Genomic DNA, 22,009 nt, shown 5'->3' with positions numbered 1-22,009 from the left:
ATGCAATTCGGAATTAATGAAAGAAATAATCCTAGAGTTAATGAAAGAAATAATCCTAGAGTTAATGAAAGAAATAATCTAAGAGTTAATGAAAGAGATAATCTAAGAGTTAATGAAAGGGATAATCTAAGAGTTAATGAAAGAGATAATCTAAGAGTTAATGAAAGAGATAATCTAAGAGTTAATGAAAGGGATAATCTAAGAGTTAATGAAAGAGATAATCTAAGAGTTAATGAAAGAGATAATCTAAGAGTTAATGAAAGAGATAATCTAAGAGTTAATGAAAGGGATAATCTAAGAGTTAATGAAAGAGATAATCTAAGAGTTAATGAAAGAGATAATCTAAGAGTTAATGAAAGAGATAATCTAAGAGTTAATGAAAGAAATAATCCTAGAGTTAATGAAAGAAATAATCTAAGAGTTAATGAAAGAGATAATCTAAGAGTTAATGAAAGGGATAATCTAAGAGTTAATGAAAGAGATAATCTAAGAGTTAATGAAAGAGATAATCTAAGAGTTAATGAAAGGGATAATCTAAGAGTTAATGAAAGAGATAATCTAAGAGTTAATGAAAGAGATAATCTAAGAGTTAATGAAAGGGATAATCTAAGAGTTAATGAAAGAGATAATCTAAGAGTTAATGAAAGAGATAATCTAAGAGTTAATGAAAGAGATAATCCTATAGTTATTAAAAGAGATAACCCTAAAATTAATGAAAGAAATCCAGCATGCACGGAAATTCGGAATTAATGAAAGAAATATCCCCAAAATATTATGAAAAGAATAATTCTAGAGTTACGGAAAGAAATAATCCTAGAGCTAATGAAGAATCGGAATTGAAAAAAAAAATGAAAATTAATGAAAGAAATAATTCAGAATTGATGAAAACTCGGAATTTACGAAAAAATAAATGATCCTAGAATTAATGACAATTCAGAATTTATAAAATTCAAAATTAATAGAAAAAATGATTTCAGAATTTTAGTGAAAGCCTTCTATAGTTTGGGCCCTATTCTTCATTGGAGCCCTGTTGGCCACACGTTAAGGTCCCGCCAGCCAGGGTCGCAACTAGGTGTCTCAGGTGACTGAATAGGTGTCTCAGGTGACTGAATAGGTGTCTCAGGTGACTGAATAGGTGTCTCAGGTGACTGAATAGGTGTCTCAGGTGACTGAATAGGTGTCTCAGGTGACTGAATATATATCTCAGGTGACTGAATAGGTGTCTCAGGTGACTGAATATGTATCTCAGGTGACTGAATAGGTGTCGCAGGTGACTGAATACATGTTTGGTTGAAAAATGTATTCAGTCACCTAAGACAAATATTCCTCTCCCTCCACCAAGATTTTCGAAGAACATCGGATGAATTTGGCAACCTTGGCATCAAATCGCACAACCCCGTAAGGGCGGCTCCGATTCAATGACCACCATTAAGTATTCGATATTTCATCTATTATAACTGAATTTCGTTTTAAGCTGAGTTTTATGTGGCCGAAATTCTTTCTCTACAAGAAGCTATTATTCGTAAAGAGTGAGCACTAAATAATAGAACAGTTGTTTCCCAACTAGAAGGCCGTTTAAGCAACCTCTAGACATCTTTTAAAAAAAAGAACTCCGAGTCGCATTTACGTGACTCAGTGGCGTAATGATCACTTCTGTGTTGTTGTGATACTTAAGAAAGTGGTTATTTTTATGGATAAACTAGTGATGGTGAATAATTTCTCGACTGAATCCCGAGGCTACTTACGGCATTGCCTATAAGAAAGTCATGGGATTTTTCGATTTTTAAGTTTCTTAGTTGAAAAATATTGGGGGAAATTATATATTTTTGGCCTATAAATTATCTATTAAACTAAGGATATACTTGATATAATTGTTGCATAAAGGCTATTATAAGATATCAAAATATACCCGATACGTTTCCCGATAAATTGTAATTGTGTACTATACCTACCTATTACAGCAAGGGTCTTCAACGTATGGCCCACGGACTACATTTAGCCATTTTGTTGAAATGGTTGAAATCATTGAAAAACGATTATTCTAGAATTGATGAAAAAAATTGTTTTGGAATTGATAAAAAAGAAATTTAGGAATTTTGAAAATAAATAATTTATTAATGAATATATTTATTAATTAATTTTATTATAATTAATTTTGTTATTACTAATTATATTATTATTTTAATTAATTAATAATGAATAAATAATTCTTTTTCAATTTAGGAATTAATAAAATAAATAATTTCGGAATTAATAAAATAAATAATTTCGGAATTAATAAAAAAAATAATTTCCGAATTAATGAAACAAATAATTTCCGAATTAATGAAAGAAATAATTTCGGGCGCGGTAGCCCAGGTCGATAAGATGCTGGCCTAAAGTACCAAAGGATGTTTAGAGGTGTCGCGAGTTCGATACCCGGTTCGTCCTTGTCAGAAAACTTTCCTGACACAGGGGTACAACAAAAAACGGCGACTCGACCGCAGCAAAAAACTGCTACCGCAGAGAGTTCCCCTATCGGCCAAGAGGTTAGCGCGCCAACCTCTCGATGAGTATAAAACACAAGCCTGCCGTTCGGAATCGGCAATAAATTGTAGGTCCCGGTCTAATTAGCCCTCGTGTGCAGAAAATGACCGTGGTGCGACAAAAATGATCAAAATAATCAAATAATTTCGGAATTAATGAAATAAATAATTTCGGAATTAATGAAATAAATAATTTCGGAATTAATGAAATAAATAATTTCGGAATTAATAAAATGAATAATTTCGGAATTAATGAAATAAATAATTTCGGAATTAATAAAATAAATAATTTTGGAATTAATAAAAGAAATTCAGTAGTAACTAAAAAAAATACTTTCGAAATTAATAAAATGAGTACTTTCTGAATTAATAAAAGAAATAATTTTGAAATTAATAAAAGAAATAATTTTGAAATTAATAAAAGAAATAATTTTGGAATTAATAAAAGAAATAATTTTGGAATTAATAAAAGAAATAATTTTGGAATTAATAAAAGAAATAATTTTGGAATTAATAAAAGAAATAATTTTGGAATTAATAAAAGAAATTTAAGAATTAATAAAAAAAGTTCGGTATTATTGAAAGAAATTTAAGAATAATTAAAAGAAATAATTTCGAAAATAAAAAGAATAGTTTTGGAATCGATGAAAGAAATAATCCTAGAATAAATGAAAGAACTAATTCTACAATTGATGAAAATTCAGAATTACTGAGAGAAACAATTTTTGAATTTTTGAAAAAAAAAATAATTTCAGAATTAGTGAAAAAATTAACATAAATAAATGCGAGTTATAACTTCGTAATTTATAATAGAAATTGTTTCTCAATAAATAAAAAAATAATTCCATGTAATTATTGAGTGAAATTATTTCAAGATATATTGAGAAAGAATGTAATCTTGGAATAAATTAATTTAATCAGTAATTGATTAAAAACTTTTCAGATTTATTGAAAAAAATTATTTCAGAACTAATGAAATGGATAATTAATGAATGAAATAATCGAAGAATAAATTTATAAAAGAGTCTTTAATTGTTTTTGTCCCTGTTTAACTCGAGGCCTCATTGGCCCCTTCTATTGAGATGTCATTAACTTACACGAGTTGGTGGTCCGTGGGCTTCGTGGAAAGTTTCAATTTGGCCCGCGTCTGTAAGGTTGAAAACCCCAGCTTAATTTTACTGTGACGACAATTCATCGCCTCGAAAATTCACCTGCCAACAATTCACCGACAAACAATTGCCGAATGGAAAATTCATCACTGGGAAAATTCGCCGACATCAGTTCGATATGAGTGAATGAACGAGTGAGCAAGTGAGTGAATGAACGAGTGAGCAAGTGAGTGAATGAACGAGTGAGCAAGTGAGTGAATGAACGAGTGAGCAAGTGAGTGAATGAACGAGTGAGCAAGTGAGTGAATGAACGAGTGAGCAAGTGAGTGAATGAACGAGTGAGCAAGTGAGTGAATGAACGAGTGAGCAAGTGAGTGAATGAATAAGCAAAACCACCCACTCACAATATAGCTAGCTCGCTCTCGCTCACTCACCCACCAGGTTACTCAGTCAATCATTAGGTAGCTCATTGTTCACTTATTCCCTAGGTCACTCACTTACTCACGAGGTTACTCACTCACAATGTCGGTTGTTATGTCACTCGATCACTCTATGAGAAGACCGATCACTCACTTGATCTCTAGGTGGCTCATTTACTCTCTAGGTCACTCACTTTATCATTCACTCACAAGGCCAGTCGAGGCCCAGGCTCTGTCCCTAGTGGGATGTAAGCCATTTACCCCGATTGGTTGGACCACGCTGGAGATATCATTCACTCACTGGGTCACTCATTCTATCATCAACTCACCAGTCTACTCACTCTGTTACACACTCAATCACCTGATCATTCACTCGCTCACCCACTAACTAGGTCACCCACTCACTCACTCATTCACTCAATCACTCACAAACTAGGTCGCTCTCTTTGTTGCTCCTGACTAGGTCGCTCATTATATCACCAGGTTGCTCACTCTGTTACTCGCTCACTCACTAGCTACTATATTATTTACGGACACACTCACTCGGTCATTCCTCACTCACTCACTTACTGACTCACTCACTCGTGCCAAACTGTCGTCGGTGAATTGTTAGTCGGCGAATTTTCCGTCGATGAATTGTTGGTCGGTGAATTACATTTTTGTTTACTGCGATTTGTAGCAGCCATTTATTCCCACGCCCTTTAGTGACTTCAGAAGTAATCAGTAAATTGCATTTAAAGCAATAAATTGCAATTTTCGGGAAAATTCAGTGACATCCCGTATTTATAATCCTCAATTTCCTGCCTTCTCCTCGATGATGTACGGTGAACGTAAGTATGAAGGTAAAATTTTATTTGAACCCATATGGACATGACTAATATCGATTATAACGGGGGAATAATTTTATCAACTCTACCTGCGAACCACCTCTATGGTTCGTGGACCATAGCTTGAGAAACGCTACCTTACAGGGTTCGCTCAAATTAAAAACATCGGATAACAATGATACCGTCCTATAAATTACGACTACTAGCAATATATAAATTGCGGCGTATTTCCTTTTTCCCAAGACACATTGACGAACTAATTGCATCACAAACGACAGAAAACACATCAACAGAATAACACACTCGTGTTTTTCCCTTCTAGGAATGTTTTTTTTTGTCCTATTCTCAAGAGGCGTAGGTGTTGTTTGTTGGCTTAATGAATAGATGGCAAAAAAAAAGCAAAAAAACACTGAAGAGTAGCCTCAAAATCATCGACGTATTTAGAGGGTTCTCGTTCATTCGAAAGCCCCACCGTGTTTTCCTTTCTCTCTGTGTACTTTTTGCTCCAATTTTCTCGTCTCGTTTTTTCTTCGCTTTTCCAATGACCAAGGCCGTAAGAACAGTTTGTTATCTCGTTCACTTAAGTGGCAAAGGAGGAGTTCATGTGAGAAAACACTATGGCAAAACGAAAAAAAGAAGCTTTTAATGAGCGAAAGAAAGAGAGAGAGAGGACACTGTCACGCAAGGGCAGAGTGAGTTTCTACCATGCCTGATCCTCCTTGTGTTCTTGTACCCAGTTAAGCTCGGATAATTGACGTCAGCATTCGAAACAGAAGTTCTTGTGGGAAGAGGATCATCATCTTAAAGAAGTATTAGTGCAAATACAATATATATAAGACTCTTTTTCACTCCTCCTTCCTTGTTGTGATTTCTTTTTTGTTCTCTCTCTTAAATGGCCGGCAGATGACTACTCATTGTCACTGCCACTAAATCCGAGCCATAAATAACGCACACTCTTACGAGGAAGTTCAAATGTTTGAGACGTTGGTGGAATCGTTCCGGCCCAAGTCACTCTCTCTTCTAGTTCAGTGCAACTAATTTCCTGTTTCCGTCTCCCGGATTGGTCAGATTCTCAGTCTGTAACAGGCTGTTGAAACAGATCGGTCATACAGATGAATGAGAGAAAAGTACATACAGTAGTTAGCTTCTATTTTTTGGTACGTTTTTTTTTTACGTGTGCGAGTGTTTGTGTCATCTTTCTTATTTTTTGAGGGTTTCGACTTGTAGATGACAAGGGAGAGTTATAGCCGTTTGTTTTGTGTCGAGTCTTAGTGGAAAGTACACCATCCGTCAAAATTATTTTGTTCTGTTTTTTGCTTCCGTTACAGAGGAACAGGAGGCTGATGGAAGACATCGTCTCACCTATCACGACTCTAAGAAGCATAGCAGGTAAGAATATCCTCTCTATTTTTTTCGAGCTGTGGTGTGAATCTGTATATTTTGTTATATAAATGCTAAAAAAAACGTTTTTTACGGGTTTTTTCAATTTTTCAATTTTTTTTTTCAATTCAATTCAATTTTATTCACACACAAAGGAGAAATGCAGTACAATAGAACAAAACGAAAAATTGATGAGAAACAGAAATGGCTGTTAGTGGCAATCACAATTTTTTTAAACATTTGATGCATAATGTAAAAGAAAACGCAGTAGAACCTCTTGATAACGGACACGCATGGAAAAAAAATTTTGTCGTTAACGGGCAGTGTCCGCTATTGGGGAGGTACGATATACAGTGGAACCTCACTTTCACGACTTTCACATTCATACGGTGTCTGACTTCGTTCGCAATTGGTTTCATTATATTTTAATGTTTACTCTAAAAGTTATATACCTGTGAACGATGCATAATCACCAGACGTCTCGATAAAGAAAGTTTGCTTAAATTTCACTACATTTATCACTTTTACCGGCGGTTATGTATCTTTAAGTCTGATAAACATGAAATAATTTATATACAGGGTGTCCTGTAAGTGTTAATGCGACCTTTATCTCATCAACCGTCCGTCGTAGACAGGTATAGTTTCAATTTAATAAATGCTCAAAAGATGTTAAAAAATCACCCTGTAAAAGTTTTGAGAGTGAAAATACAGTATGTAACAAAACAAAACCCTCTGAACCTCGTCTTTATGAGATTTAACTTCCAGTTAGAAAGTTGTTGCTGTTTGAAAGCTGTCTCTCCTGAGACCAACAAAAGAAATTCCAAGTTTCTGAGTGAAATATTCGCTGGGGTATCCGAATTCAAAAATCAGAGAGAAGCTTTTGAAAGGACAGCATGAATGAAGGAAAGGGGAGTTGCCCGTAAGTTTTTGCTGTTCTTTTATAACTTTTCTCCGATTTTTGAATTCAAAAATATTTTAGCGAATATTACACTTAGAAACATAGAATTTTTCCTGTTGGCCTCGAAAGATGCAGGGGAAACAACTTTCTAATTGGGAGTTAGAGGAAAACCGTATAAAAATTTAGATTTTTTTTTTTTGTATTTTGGGACACACTGTATTTTCAATCTCAAAACTGATACAAGGAAGTTTTTGAACGTCTTTTGAGCATTTTTTAAAATTGAAATCATACATTTACGACGGACGGTTGATGAGATTAAGTCCGCATTAGCACTTGCAGGACACCCTGTACAACCTTTTTTCTCTTCATTAAACGATTAATTATTCTCACCTGTACTACGCACACTTGATGTATTTTACAAAAAAAATTAAACTGAATTAAAATAAGCGTGAAGAAGATAAAAACATTCATAACAACATTATCAGTCTTGTAATGTTGGCTTTCTTCCCACGTATCGACAAACAAAACCAACACACACACACACACTACCATTCAAATTCACCATCCTAGACCACAGTTACGTTCAATTAATATAGTCATTATTTGGCGATTTATCATATTTACCCATTACGAGCTTGAGATTAAAAATAATCTCAGTTGAATTTGATAAATTCTCGGTCTATGGACAAAAAATTAATAAATTAGAGTTTGGACAAATTAAGAGTTTGCGTGATTTTATTGTGCGCTATCGAGAGCGTCCGGTAACTGGGAGTGAAGCACTTCAAAGCCCGATTCCACGGGACCGGGGAGCAGAAGTGCTCTTTAACGAGGAGTGTCCGTTAGGGGGAGGTTCCACTATAATACTAAATGGAAGTTAAAAAAAAGTAAAGGGCACGGTAGCCAGGCCCGTCATTTAAGGGGGGCTGGGGAGGGGCATTGTTCACTTCCTGGCTTCTTAAAATACACTAAAAAAATGGTGTGTATATATATATATATTTTATATATATATACACACAAATATATGTATACATGTATTGAGTACGTGTGCTTTGCCCCCCCCCCGGAAAAAGTTGAAATGAAGGCCCTGACGGTAGCCCAGGTTGGGAGGGTACTCCCCCTGAAGTACCAAAATATGTTTAGAGGTGTCGCGATTTCGATACCCTGTTCCGTCCTTGTCACAAACTTTAGTGACACACAGCGGTACAACAAAAATGGCAACCTGACCACAGAAAAATATTACTACCGCAGGGAGCCTCGCACCGAGGGGTTAGCGCACCAACGATGAGTATAAAAAAAAAAGGCTGCCGTTCGAAATGGGCAATAAATCGTAGGTCCCTGTCAAATTAGCTCTCGTGTGCAAAAAATGACCGTGTTGCGACCAAAATGATCAATGATCAGAAGAAGACCAAAAAAAAAAACAAGACAAAAAAATTGAACAATACAAAATATTTAATGCTGGTAATTGTGCGGTGCAGTAGCAACAGTAGCTGCTGTGGTGGTCGAGTGGTCACGTGCTCGCATCGCAAGAACCCAGGTTCAAACCTCGCCGTCACGGCAGTGATGGTCGGCAGCGCTACATATAGCAAGCGTCACAGAAACAAACTTCACGTTAGGTTCACAACACGTTTCAACATGTACCAATTCGTTACAAATTCCGCAGAGGAATGTGGACGCCGTGCATGTATGATTTAATAGTAGTAACAACAGTAATGGATAAAAAAAAAATTTAATTTGTTGTTTCTCGTTTTTTTTTTAATTGGGTTTGGCGACTGAAATTTGTAAAAGAATTGTTCAATGTTACTGATAGTAAAAAGAAGGGCTGCGAATCGATTAAAATTTTTAACTGGTTTATCAAAAAAATTTTAATCGATTAATCGAATGCCGCTGTGGTGGTCGAGTGGTTATAGTGACGGACTCGCGATGCGAGGATCCGGGTTCGAACCCCACAGTGGTGGTCGGCTGAAGTTGGTTTTCTGTGGTTCCCAACTTCAAGGCGCAAATGCGAGCCGATCTCCCTGTTAAAAAGTCTCGCCACAGAGAGCAACAGTCCTACAACGATAAATCATTCAATCATAACACTACACTCATAGTTAGAAAAAAAAAAAAAACTGGTAGCAGATGGCAGCACTACACATAACAAACATTACACAGAAACAAACTTTACGTAAGGTTGCACTACACGTACACGCACATTCCCGCATGTACCGATTCGTTGGGGGGTTCCGTGTGGGGGGGGTGCATTTGGGGTGTAGCAGTAGTAGGTAGGGCCTCCAAAAAATGGCTCGGGGATCCATGATGTTCTTAAGTCAGCCACCTCGTTGGGCAATTCGCCTGTTGTGGCGTTGTATTTGTATTTGTATTTGTATTTTAATCGAACATTTTTGTGACCATAGAATATTAATAGATTCTATAAAAATATATTTTATTCCTTTTTTTTCATTCATCTATTCGGTAGATGGAAACAAATATAGGAACAGGTTAAAAGATTAAGGCTACCCGCTTCAAGCAGTTTAATATGCTGAACATATTTTTTATCAAAACCTATAATTACTTCGCTTGAATCTTGTCGTTTAGTTTTTGAAGAATCGGTTATTGTTGGTTATTATTCCCTGATTTCGAAACTACTTTCGATTATACTATTGCTTGTTTTTCTAGAAACTCCTCTCGAATGGTACTTACGAGGAGGAGATGAGCTGATGCTTCCAAGAATACCAAAAACTACTGTTCATAGCGGAGACAATAAATTTTGGGCATTTTTTAAAACTCCCATCAAACTCAATTTGAAACTGAAATCATCAATTTTCGTTTCAATCTAATTTGATCAAAATATCGATTCAAACATTTTTTTAAATACAGTCACTTATCTAAAATGTTCTGTACAGAACATGATTTATAAAACATCATTAATCGTTTTTTTTTAATCGTATTAATTCACAACCTTTTGATAAAATTGTAATTGATAATAGTAGTTAATTGATCGAGTCAATTAACTCAACTAAAGTTTTTAACTGCGATTAACAATTGATCGATTTACCGATTCGATTAATCGGACCAGCCCTAGTAAAAAGATAGTTTTTTCAAAGTTTTATTAAAGGTGGATATGGATGCTGTGTTGTTATTTTCATATATATAATGTCATTCTGTAAATTATTTTAAAGAACCAAATAAAATATATACTTATTATCAGTTGATTCGTTAAGTTTTGGAATCAAATAAAAGTTATTAAATCTCTTAGAAAAGATCTAAAGCTATTTTAGGTATATTTCTTTTTCGAAATATGACTTGAGAAAGTATTTAAATGCTGCAAAAAGGGAGGATATATATATTTTTAATATTGTGACATTTTTGTGGATACGACCAATAGATATCGACGCTAGAAGTTATATCTATGATGATCATGTAATTTATGACGTATTGAAAATGACGTCATTATACGATGGGAATAAAATATTTAAATTTTATTCTGTGTGCAAATGATTATGATTCTGTGATTCCTCTAGCGGAGCTACCTTTACAAATGAATTCATTTCAGGGTGTATATATACGTGCATTACACATTATTTAAGATAATGCCGTGTCAAAATCGGGGAAGAATTAGGGAAAAGATAAATTAACGAAAAACGCTTTCCCTCCTCGTTTATGCTGTTTTTTCAACTGTTCTGAAATTTTTGGATTAAAATATCTCAGCGAATATTGCACTTAAAAACTTGAAGCTTTTTTTTTGTTTTGTCCTCAGGAGAGACAGGTCAGCAACTTTCCTGACTTGGTTTTTGACGACAGGGTGTCGTACTTATCTTAAATTTCATGCTCATAATCATAAAAGACTAATATAACAAGTCTTTATAGCTCGTGACATACAAATTTACTGCAACTTAAAAATTATTATAAAAATTGTCAATAATAAAAACCACTACAGGAGTTCTGAGAAGTCTTGGAAGCTTGTGGCTTTGTGTTTTGTGTTTAACGGGTCACATACCTTTTAACATGGAGAAAAACTATGCTCCAGTTAAAATATCCAAATAAATCATTAAAAATACTACAGGGTGGGTAAAAAGTCCGTAAAAACTTTCAAAATTCATAAAAATCGGAAAAATAACCGAAATAAAAAAAACGGTTTGCAGTGTTGGCATCGCTAGTCCACGGGAATTTTTTTAAGATAGGAAAAAAAGTAACTAAAAAACAGCCGGTAGGTGGCGCTGGCGTACACAAGTCAAAGAAAAGATACGCAAATAACGAACAGAGAATGCCTCCAAATCGTTTATTACAGCAGCACGTGTTCTCCATCTGACCACCACCACAAAGTATCTTCTTCAAATATCTAACCCATGTCTTATGAATCTTTCCAATTTTCGTATTATAGGATGCCAGAGGAATGAAGAACACAAGTCTTCTTCGTACGGAAACATCAAGAACCTATCGAACCTACTAAAACGCGAATCTCCCGACAACCAGACATCGCCAGTACTTCCCATCACCCAGGTAGGTACACACCAATAAATACTCCTAAAAATTCATGAATAACTCATATACCAGCCCAGTTATTTCCAATTTTCGGTAATTTCATGAAAGTTCGGTCGTTGCTCCGCAGGAACCGTCCCACACATTGGCCAAGGCTGGTAGCGTCCTGCGAACGCTGATCCTGTGTCAGGCATCTCACCTACTGCGTGATAGGAAGTACCACCAGAGGCAATACAGGCGCTGCATGATAGGAACCGAGATGGTGGATTGGCTCCTGCACCAGCAGTCCGGTTCGCAAGTCCGGGTCCTCTCCAGGGGCCAAGCCGTAGGTATGTGGCAGGCTCTACTGGAAGAAGGCGTCGTCTCTCACGGTGAGTCCATCCTGTGATGCGAATACAGTGGAACCTCGTTTATCCGTCGCTCAGTGTCATACGATTTTCACATTTATACGACATTTAGCTTCGGTCGCAATTGGTTCCTATACATTTTGATGCTGAAATAATTCATTTATTCGACCCAAAATCTCAACTATTTGACGTTTCACTTTGACTCGAACTCCAAATCTTTTTTAAGAAAACGCCATTTACATCCGTCTAATGCGTAATTTCTGTAGACCAAAGGTGTTCAACCTTTAGGAAAGTGCTGGATAGTTCATTTGCTTAAAAAATGTAAATGGCCCACTTAATTAAGTGATCTCGAACGGCGTCGCGGATCACTTAAATAATCTTTAAATGTGCACCGAGTCACTTTAGTACTTTGAAACGGTGCTGCGGTGGTCTGTAAATAGGCCGCGGTAGATCTGGAACCACCGCAGGTCACTCAAGCGGTCTGAAAATGTGCAGCTGGACACTGGGATGTGGAACTGCGCTGTTGGTCAATTACGTGACTTGGAAATGTGTCGACTAGTTTATTGTACAAAGTTTGGTATGAGATTGAGGTGCGCCACATTTAGCCCGCGGGCCATAAGTCGAGCATATAATCTGTAGACAGTGAAACCGCAAGATCCACGGTCAAACACATTGAATTTATTTGAAAATATTCAAAGAAATTCAATGGATATTTTTTCCATAGCGGGGGGGGGGGCATTTTCTTCCAAAGGAGTCTCAGTTATGCTAGCTGCGCATGTATACGACCGACGTTTTGACCGGGCCTATTAAACGTCGTATAAACGGGGTTCTACTGCATACCCCTCTATTATTTTTCCAACTGCTTACAAAACCTTTAAGTCTCGATACGACTTTGAAACTGGTTTAATCTTCCAGTAACGAACGAGCACCAGTTCAAAGACAAGTACCTGTTTTATCGGTTCAAAGAGGACATGCAAGCCGAAGGGAATCCTCCGACACCGACGCAAGAGGAACGTGCCCAAGCCGAGTCGGATCTGTCTGAAACTCTAGCGTGCCTTCTGAGATTGGCTCCCGACGCAATATTCCGCATGATCCTGAGGAAACCGTGAGTCACTTTCGAGACTTTTTTATCTCTTTATTTTATCTCGTCATTTTCATGGTATTTTATCTCCAAAACGAATGCACTCTCGTTGCACTACGTTGAAAAAACTTGTCACCTACGTTTACACAACATGTACATAAAACGGCATATCTAAGATTAAGGTAAAAATGGAAATGCTGTATTCTCTCTCTAGATGACATTTGTAAATATGGCTGTTTCGAAACGGAGAAAAATTGCTTATCGGAAAAGCAATGTTTGGAAGACGTCCTCAGATATTGAGACCGCTGCTGCCATCTGTTGACACGGCTTACAGTTTTCAGTTTCGTATTCTCTTTCTTGTTTTTAGATTTTACAGAGAAAAACTTATGGGATTTTTTTCATTGCGTTTTTCTTTCAGGCTCGGAGAACGAACTGCAGAAGATCAGGAGATAATATATGAAGAGTTACTACACATTAAAGCCTTATCTCATCTGTCCAATAGTGTCAAGAGAGAACTGGCCGCTGTTCTTATCTTTGAGTCTCATCCTGTATCTGGAACTGTTCGTAAGTTGCACCACACAATACAGGGTTTGCAGCAAAATATGCTCGATTATTTTCATTGCCAAAACTCAAAAGATTCAGTAACTTTCCTTGCCAATGCTCAAAAGTCTCCTGAATTATCAGGCTAAAATTTAAAAATTTCCCTGACATTCCCTGGCAAAACTCAAAAAAATCTCCCGGATTATCCCTGACCAAAACTCATAACTTTCCTGTAAAAACTCGAAAAAATCACCTTGACTTTTTCCTTGTGTGGCTAAAACTCAAAAATTTCCCCCGACTTTTTTCCCTGATCAAAACTCAAAAATTTCCTCGAGTTTTCTTCTGATGACTACTCAAAAATCTCTGACCAAAAGTGAAGAAATTTCTCTAACCTTCCTGCCACAACTCAAAAATCTCCGGGATTATCCTTGACCAAAACTCACAAATTTCCTTAACTACTGTCAAATACCGTCATCTTGACAGGAAGGAATATGACAACGGCAGAAATTATTTCAAAATCCATACCACATATTCATCAGAAGCCTATACGAGAGAACAAGGAATGTGGGATGGATGGCAGGGCTGGACAAATTTCGGAAAATTTACATTCGAGTGTAACTTAAAATAATGCATATAATCAGTATCAGTAAATCAACCACCAGGGATGTGGTTGAAAGAAACGCATGCCCAATTTATGTTGGGCAATAGTTTTATCCAGACCTGGTGGGTGGCAAATCTCTGAGATTTATGGTCCGAATACTATGAGTTATAGCGAAGTTCGTGAATGAGTGAAGCTGATTAAGGAAGACCGGAAGAAGAACTTGCATGATAAACCATGCTCGGTAAAATATGACAAAAATATGTGTAATAAATAATCTTATTTGTAGTCGTAAATTATCGTAATGTAATTTCTGCGTTGGGAAGAAAATTTTAATCGTTGATTTGAAGACTAAAAGTCAAGTTGGCTTCGTTGAAAATACGTGAAAAACTGGGACATTTTTGCAAAAAAAGTTGGGGCAGCCAGGAAAACAGAAAAAACCGGGATTGTCCCGCCAAATACGGGACGTATGGTCACCCTATTCAAAATGACTTCTGTTAATGTAAGAAGGGGTACGTACCGAAAAGTATTGTGCATGCACAAAACAATGAACATACCTTTCGAAAAAATTTACTGCTAACGGTAGGCCTATTTACTTTAGAAATATTCCCTCTATATATAGCAATTACTTTTCTTAAAAATCGGTCATTGGTATGATAATATATTCTTTTGATAATTGATTCTCTTGGGTTTTTTTTTCCGGTTTTATTTTGTTGCTCAATTATTATTATTTTCATTTTAAGTTTTCAATCAAGGAGATGAAGGTAAATCTTGGTACATCATCCTCAAGGGATCTGTTGACGTTTTAATTTATGGTAAGGTAAGTACGAGTGGAGAAAACATTTATACATCAATGACGATCATCCCTTAGAAAAACATGATTATCGTGAAAAAAACGTTAGATAATTTTCAATAATTTCAACTGTTTTATTGTAATTTAGGGCGTTGTCTGTTCCTTACACGAAGGTGACGATTTTGGTAAACTGGCCCTAGTCAATGATGCACCTAGGTAATGTATTTTATTCCGTTAAAATGTACTAAAAATAATTGTACGAATATGAAAATTAATAGTAAGGCTATAGTAAAGCATAATAGCTTATGTTGAGGTTAATGAAATTATTTTAATGTCTTTATATAGAGCAGCGACAATAAAGACACGAGAAAACAACTGTCATTTCTTGCGGGTGGACAAAGAAGACTTTAACAACATTATTAGGGTGAGTTCATGTGTTATTTAGGATGATTAAAGTATGATTAAATCAGTTCCATGGTAAATATAAGGATACCCTGTGTATTGTACAGGGTAAATACTATCGACCACCCAATAATTAAACTCGTGATACTTTGTGAAAACCTAATATGGGAAAGTGTTTTTAGTTTTTTTGATTCGACCAATAATCATGGTTATAACGCATTAAAAATTGATGACGTCACTTCCGAATCCTGCCGAATTCACCGAATGTGTACCAAACGTGTAACTTGAAATTTTTTTAACTGATAGCAATGCTATAACCCTGAGAGTAATCAAGGAAGATAAATCTCTCTGTACAAACTAGTTTTTACCCCTTGCCCTTTACCTCAAAAAATTAGACAATAGTAAAGAAAATAATTACCCCCCCCCCCTTTAGCAAAGACGTGTTAGTTTTGGCGGAAACAGATTCAAGCATATCTCGCTTGGCTAATGCTTTACAAATCTGGTGATAAACTTGCCAATATAGTGAGGTTAACGTCACTCTTCACGAAGAGGAAAAAGCGCCAATCGTGAAAGAAAATAACTTCGTTTGTAACGGGACTGAATACTTCTTTTTCGTTCGGTGTTTGGAGCTTAACTTACCGTTAGAAGACTGACACGTCACAAAATTTCAAAACGAGTTATATTTCACCCTTAATAATCAACCGATCCTTAAAATGGAAAAAAACTTTTCTTTATTACTTTTTCACAAGGAATCGCTTGTATAATTATTAGTATCCACCCTGTATACAGGGTTTTTCCATAAATTCGCGAATAATTTGAAAATTCATAAAAATTTTGAACGAATTGGTACATTTTGGCAAACGCGGTTTGCCAAAAAGTCATTCTCAAGAAGGGGGATTTTATTTTGCTACAGGAAAAAAATCTAGTTAAAATTTTCTTAGATAGAGGGCTCTGCACAAAAGCAAATAACTAGGAATATACAAATCAGAGTCCTATAGACTTCTGGGTGTAACAGCTCATTTCTGAATCTTCCTGTTACTGGCACTTACATAAGATTTTCGCTATGATGTTGACATTAATGGGTAAAGCACTATTTATGAAGTTATTTTACTTCACCTACGGATCGCCGGAGGAAGCTTTACGAACGTTTCGGGCACAGAAAATACTGAAAGAAGATTCAGGTTCGTAATACTGTGATTGGTTTTCGTGAAGCACCCTCTACGAACAGAAATGTGAAATAATATTTTTTTTGTTCTGATACCAAAAAATTCCACCTTCGTAAAAATAACTTTTTTTGCAAATCCGCATTCGATATGAATTTTTAATTTTTTTACGAATTTGTAGGACACCCTGTAGATCTAAGATAATTTGAATTCATTATTCGCAGGATGTTGAAGCAAACACGGTGAGATTAAAAGAGCATGGTCAGGATGTGCTTCTTCTTCAGAAGATACCACTAGATGGAAACACAATCGATGGAACCCATTCCCACGATAAGTAAGATAGTCTCAATACACAATGCTGATGTTTTTAGTAAAACGAGGTTTGTTTAAAAAGCATCCTATGTAGGCAATGCTAGTGCACATGTTTGAATTTTTACCTACCTGCAGAAGTTACCTGTCCCCGGCAGACCGCCATGGAGTGAGAAAGTGCAAGTAAGTACCATGTGTGTCGCATCTTCGTTTTTTATACAATACCAGGAAAAACTTGAACTACGCTACTGCATTAAATTTTGTGTGAAGCTTGGTGATTCAGAGTGGGAACAATCCACAAGATTCAATAGTCCTTTGGAGAAGAAGAAATGGGCACCCACACCGATAAAGGCATGGTACAACTGCTTTAAAGATGGCTGCACATCAATGTGGAATGAAGAGTGAAGAGTAGAGCGAAGTTGCAGACAAAGCGGGCATTAGCACTGAATCCATTCATTTCATTTCCATTGACGATTTGGTCTTCAGGAGATGCAATGTCAATGTCATGCTGACAGTCTTCTTTGACACCAGTCGCGTAGAGCATCACGAGTACGCAACGCATGGCTTGACCATTACCAAAGAGCACTACCAAGAGGTTCTGCGTCGCAATTGGCAGCTCTAATCAAGATTAAGGCAGTACCGCTGTCCAAGTGTTTCCCTGCAATTTCGTTATAAACGGAAATATGCGTTGTGAAACTACGCACTCTTACACTTCTTCACTCATAGGTGGTCTGCCAGCGACTGGCAGCTTCTGCAAGCAGGAAAATTTACGCATGCACACTAGGATTGCCTACATGCGCGTGCACCAAACCACGCCTCCCTAACTTCATAAGTTCACGCACAAAAATTATAGTCGTATATTTTTGACCAAATCTTGCAGGTATAAATTTTGCAAATTGAAGCGTTTCCCACATCTTGCATGCGTGCTTTTACGGCAGCTCACAAGTAGTTCTAAACTACCAAGGGCGTAGCGGGGGGGAGGGAGGGGGAAACTTGGGAGGTCTGCCCCCCCCCTCCCTTCCCTCCCTCGAAATGTGGGAAAATGTCAGAAAAAAGGGAAAAGATGGCCAAATCTATTGTTCTATCACTTTGGTTCCCCCCCCCCCCGAACGAAATTTCTGGCTACGCCCCTGTAAACTACCCATATTTGATCCCAGAATTCACACAACCTTGAGCTTAAGGTATCATGTGTAAGAAATGTTTTTTTTTACGATACAAGTTGCTAGCTCGAAGTTAGTTCCTGGGATCTTTATGGGCAAAGTCGTAGCCCAATAGTTAAAATATGCATCGCGGCTCCCAGGGGTGTAGTCAAAGTTTATCAAGGCCGTCGAAAAGAAGTGCCGGGAGAAAATATTAATCAGCACTTTCATGGTGAGTAATACATTGGAATTAGATTTCAGGAGGCTTTTTTGCATGATTTAACCGTCAACCCTGCCTCTTGTCTTATACCAGCGGTATAAGACGACAAGAGGCAGGGCGGCACAGGTAAATCGCTTGGAGAGTTGGACAAAGCAACAACGCGCCCAATAATTGTTTGTTTAAAGATCTTTTACGAAACTTGTGAAAACTGCAACCAATAAGCGTGTCGGTTACATTCGAGTGAATGTAACGAGCAATACGCTTATTGGTTGCGCAATTCAAGTTTTATAAAAGAACTCTCATCAAACTTTTATACTGTCATCCCAGCTTTAGAGAATATCAGGAGCTCACGTTTCCTTAACGCGTCCTCATGCTCACGTCTCCTCAATTACGGGGGGGTCATACGCTAACGGTTGAGAACCTCTGCTATATAGAGCAACGAAGTCATACGAAAAGGGCACTATGAATGGCAAACATTTTTTAGGAGTCTAATGTCGTAGCCAGAATATATTTCTTGAGTGAAAATATTCTGGTGTAAACTGAACTGGCAGGACGGTAAACTCGGTGAATTCAACTGCTGCATTTCTTTTCTTCTCACAATCCAGGGAAAGGGCCGGTCCGAAATATCTCTGTCCGTTGCTACGGTCTTTATTGTGTGGCATAGGCAATGCTAGCTTCCATAAACATAGATTTGCCGCAGAGAACAACCACGAAGCCCTTGACAGAAATTTAAGGCATTTCATTGACATTATAAAGGGTGTCATGAAAGTCCTCACCCAGGCTTTCTTGCATCAACCGTTCATCATAGAAGGAATAATTCCATTTAAAAAAAATGCTCAAAATGTGTTTAAAAATCACCCTGTACCAGTTTTGAGAGTAAAAATACAGCGTGTGACAAAATGAAAAATGCGACCCTATGCTGAAAAACCCAACTGAGAAGAAACTTCTTGCCTGGTCTCTCCTGAGACCAATAACGAAATTCCAGTTTTCTAAATGAAGTATTCGCTGAGATATTTGAATACAAATCAGAGAAAAATTCGGAAAGAACAACATAAATAAGGGAAATAAATGTTGTCCGTTAGTTTTGCTGTTCTTTTTAACGGCTCCACGATTTTTGAATTCAAATATCTAAGAGAATATTGCACTTGGAAACGTGGAATTATTTTTTTTTTTGTCTTCAAGAGAGACAGGGCAAAATATTTTTAATTGGAAGCTAGAAGACAGGTTGTGCATATAAAAATTTAGATTTGATTTCACACTGTGTTTTTACTTTCAAAACTGGTACAGGGTGATTTTTGAACACATTTTGAGAATTTCTTGAATTGAAACCACACCTCTACGACGAGCGATTGATGACATAAAGGCCGAGTTAGGACTTACGGGGCACTCACTCTATATACAGTAACTATATTAGTTTTAACATGTAATAATTATGATTCATTTTCAGGTACATGGTCATGGCAGGTACTCCTCAGAAGATGCTGGAGCATCTTTTAGAAACGAGAATCGATATTGATCAAAGGAATGATGACTCTTCTGGTGAGTTCTATCATTTTCATAATGACCACAAGAGTATTTTTTAACATTTCATAAAATCTTGCAATAATAATACAGTACATACATATTTTTTTTTCCATTTCAGATACTTTTTTGGAAGATTTTCTACTCACGCACGTTATATTTATGCCTAATCACCAATTGTGCCCTGAGCTTATGAGACAATATCCTTTTGAATGATCTTTCTTTTTGGGTGGTAAAAAACACATATCATTGTCATGCTTTTATTACCCCTCCCCCCCAACTTCAACACACACACACAGTTGTTTTACATAGTAAAAAAAATTCCATGCAAGCGTTTCCCATCGAAGACGCTGGCTATAGAGCACGGGTTTTCAGCTGGTGTTCCGCCGAATGGGTTTCCGCCTAGGGTTCCGTGTCAGTTTCTTTTAGGGTTCCGCATGATCAAAATCCCCTTAAAAATCCAGGATCTTGGAGAGCTAAGGAAAAAAAAACTTTCTTGTTGCTAATATTCGCAAAGCTATTTTTTATTTTGAATTTTAATGAGATAGTGTCGCGTTTAAGGAAAATCCTGACCACTTGGATGACTAACCTTGAGAATTTGGAAGTATGTGAGTGACCAAAAGAATGACCTGGTGAGTACGTGATGAAAACAGTGACCTAGACCAAAAGATAGTGATACAGAGACATATTTATTGTATGGGGGGAATTGGCTGAACGGGATATAGTACGGGTTAGAAAATTTGGAGGAATGAGTTATCAAAAAAACACTAGACTAGAATGGGTAAATGAATGGCAGCCACATAACGTTAAATCCACATCCGTAGGAGGTAAGAGGCGAAGTCCTCACCGGAGGGCCTAAAATCATGTGGTCCTTGTCAATTTCGTGGAAAAAAAATGAGGCTGAAAGAAGGAAAACTGTACGCGTAAGTACCAGACCAGAATTAAACTCTTTAGCCGATTCCTAGCCCATGGGGCCAACTGCCGGCATAAAAACTGGCCAAGAAGGCCTGTGAAGAGGTGTACGCGTAAGTACTCACATTGTTATCCATTCTCAAGCTCTAAACTCCATATTTTATAAACTCATTAACCATGAAAAAATGGTGCCTTTGTTAGTTATTTTTGTCCATAACCGACAAACGGTTAAAAAAAGAAAATTTTATCAGCCAAAAAATATCCCTTTTTAGAAAATAACTATGCAGTACAGGATGTATACTGAAAAACATAATTCAACTAGAACCCCTTCCGCCACCTATCAAATAGAAACCACAACTGTAAATGATCCTTGAAATTATAAATTCCTAAAAAAATGATGCACTGTCCAGAAAAATACAGTGTGTAATACTAATAAATATATTTTTATAAATAATATAAATTTTAATCATTTTGTTGAAAATTTTTAACAATTAATATTTGTGTTGAGTAAAATAACATTAGTAATAGCATCAACAATTTTTGAAATTAGACATTAAAAATATACAATTTAGCCTTATGCGCTTTTCGATTATAATCTTGAGAAGCTAATGTGGGTTATGATAAAAATTTTGTGATGATTTTGTACTAAGATCGTTAGTGGGGCCTCATTTGATCATTTTTGTCACACCACGATCATTTTCTGCACACGAGGGCTACTTAGACCGGGACCTCCAATTTATTGCCGATTCCGAACGGCAGGCTTGTTTATTATACTCGCCGAGAGGTCGGTGCGCCAACCCCTCGATGGGGGACTCCCTGCGGCAGAAATTTTTTCTGCGGTCATGTCACCGTTTCTGTTGTACCCCTGTGTCTAGTGGGGCCTTCTACATAGTGAATGTGTATATAATATATAGTGTAAAAAAAACAACTCCCCCCCCCCCGATTCAATGATTAGCATCATGATTATTCCAAGCATTTTTATGATTATTTAAAGCACAATGCAGAGTTCGTGTACGGGAGCTCTGGTGACAGTTATAATCAAAGCTCTTGATTCGTGAATATGCCTCCCAATAGTACGACGGCTCCAATCTCTCGAGTCCCAAACATGAGTTTAATCAGGCATGGCACGGAGACCCCCATGCCCTATCCTGCTGTGGGGTCCGTAAATTGAGATCTTTGGTGGGCTCCTAGGTAAAACTCTTCACGGATTCCCTCCATCATGAGCCTTTTGTACCCCCCCCCCCGCTTCCTTTACAGATCGATTCTGCGTACACCCCGATTAAGAGGCGGTGCCTAAGCCCTCTATCATTTTCTCCCTGGGGCTGTGATGCTGTTGAGACGGCAGTAAGGACAACATTTTTCTTCGGA

General features: G+C 37.0%; 1 protein-coding gene across 4 annotated transcripts in view; it reads left to right on the top strand.

The window, feature by feature from the left end:
• Positions 1 to 22,009, top strand: part of Epac (Exchange protein directly activated by cAMP) — a 139,659-nt gene that overhangs the window by 96,915 nt on the left and 20,735 nt on the right. For 3 of the 4 annotated variants that reach the window (XM_089252760.1, XM_089252761.1, XM_089252762.1), the window contains 11 exons: positions 6,209 to 6,269; positions 11,519 to 11,637; positions 11,747 to 11,987; positions 12,879 to 13,068; positions 13,463 to 13,608; positions 14,926 to 15,002; positions 15,124 to 15,191; positions 15,321 to 15,399; positions 16,765 to 16,874; positions 19,656 to 19,747; positions 19,851 to 19,929. In XM_089252760.1, the coding sequence (XP_089108886.1) occupies positions 6,209 to 6,269; positions 11,519 to 11,637; positions 11,747 to 11,987; positions 12,879 to 13,068; positions 13,463 to 13,608; positions 14,926 to 15,002; positions 15,124 to 15,191; positions 15,321 to 15,399; positions 16,765 to 16,874; positions 19,656 to 19,747; positions 19,851 to 19,929 (1,262 nt within the window). Of the gene's footprint in view, positions 1 to 5,905; positions 6,038 to 6,208; positions 6,270 to 11,518; positions 11,638 to 11,746; positions 11,988 to 12,878; positions 13,069 to 13,462; positions 13,609 to 14,925; positions 15,003 to 15,123; positions 15,192 to 15,320; positions 15,400 to 16,764; positions 16,875 to 19,655; positions 19,748 to 19,850; positions 19,930 to 22,009 lie in introns of those variants that run through there. The other variant, XM_089252763.1, reaches the window with a different exon arrangement.

The sequence above is a fragment of the Pholcus phalangioides genome, unplaced genomic scaffold (genome assembly GCF_987345545.1).
Source record: "Pholcus phalangioides strain wild (caught in Gottingen) unplaced genomic scaffold, Ppha-v1.0 ptg000030l_1, whole genome shotgun sequence".
NCBI classification, from domain to species: domain Eukaryota; kingdom Metazoa; phylum Arthropoda; class Arachnida; order Araneae; family Pholcidae; genus Pholcus; species Pholcus phalangioides.
This window is presented reverse-complemented; position numbering and strand designations above follow the sequence as displayed.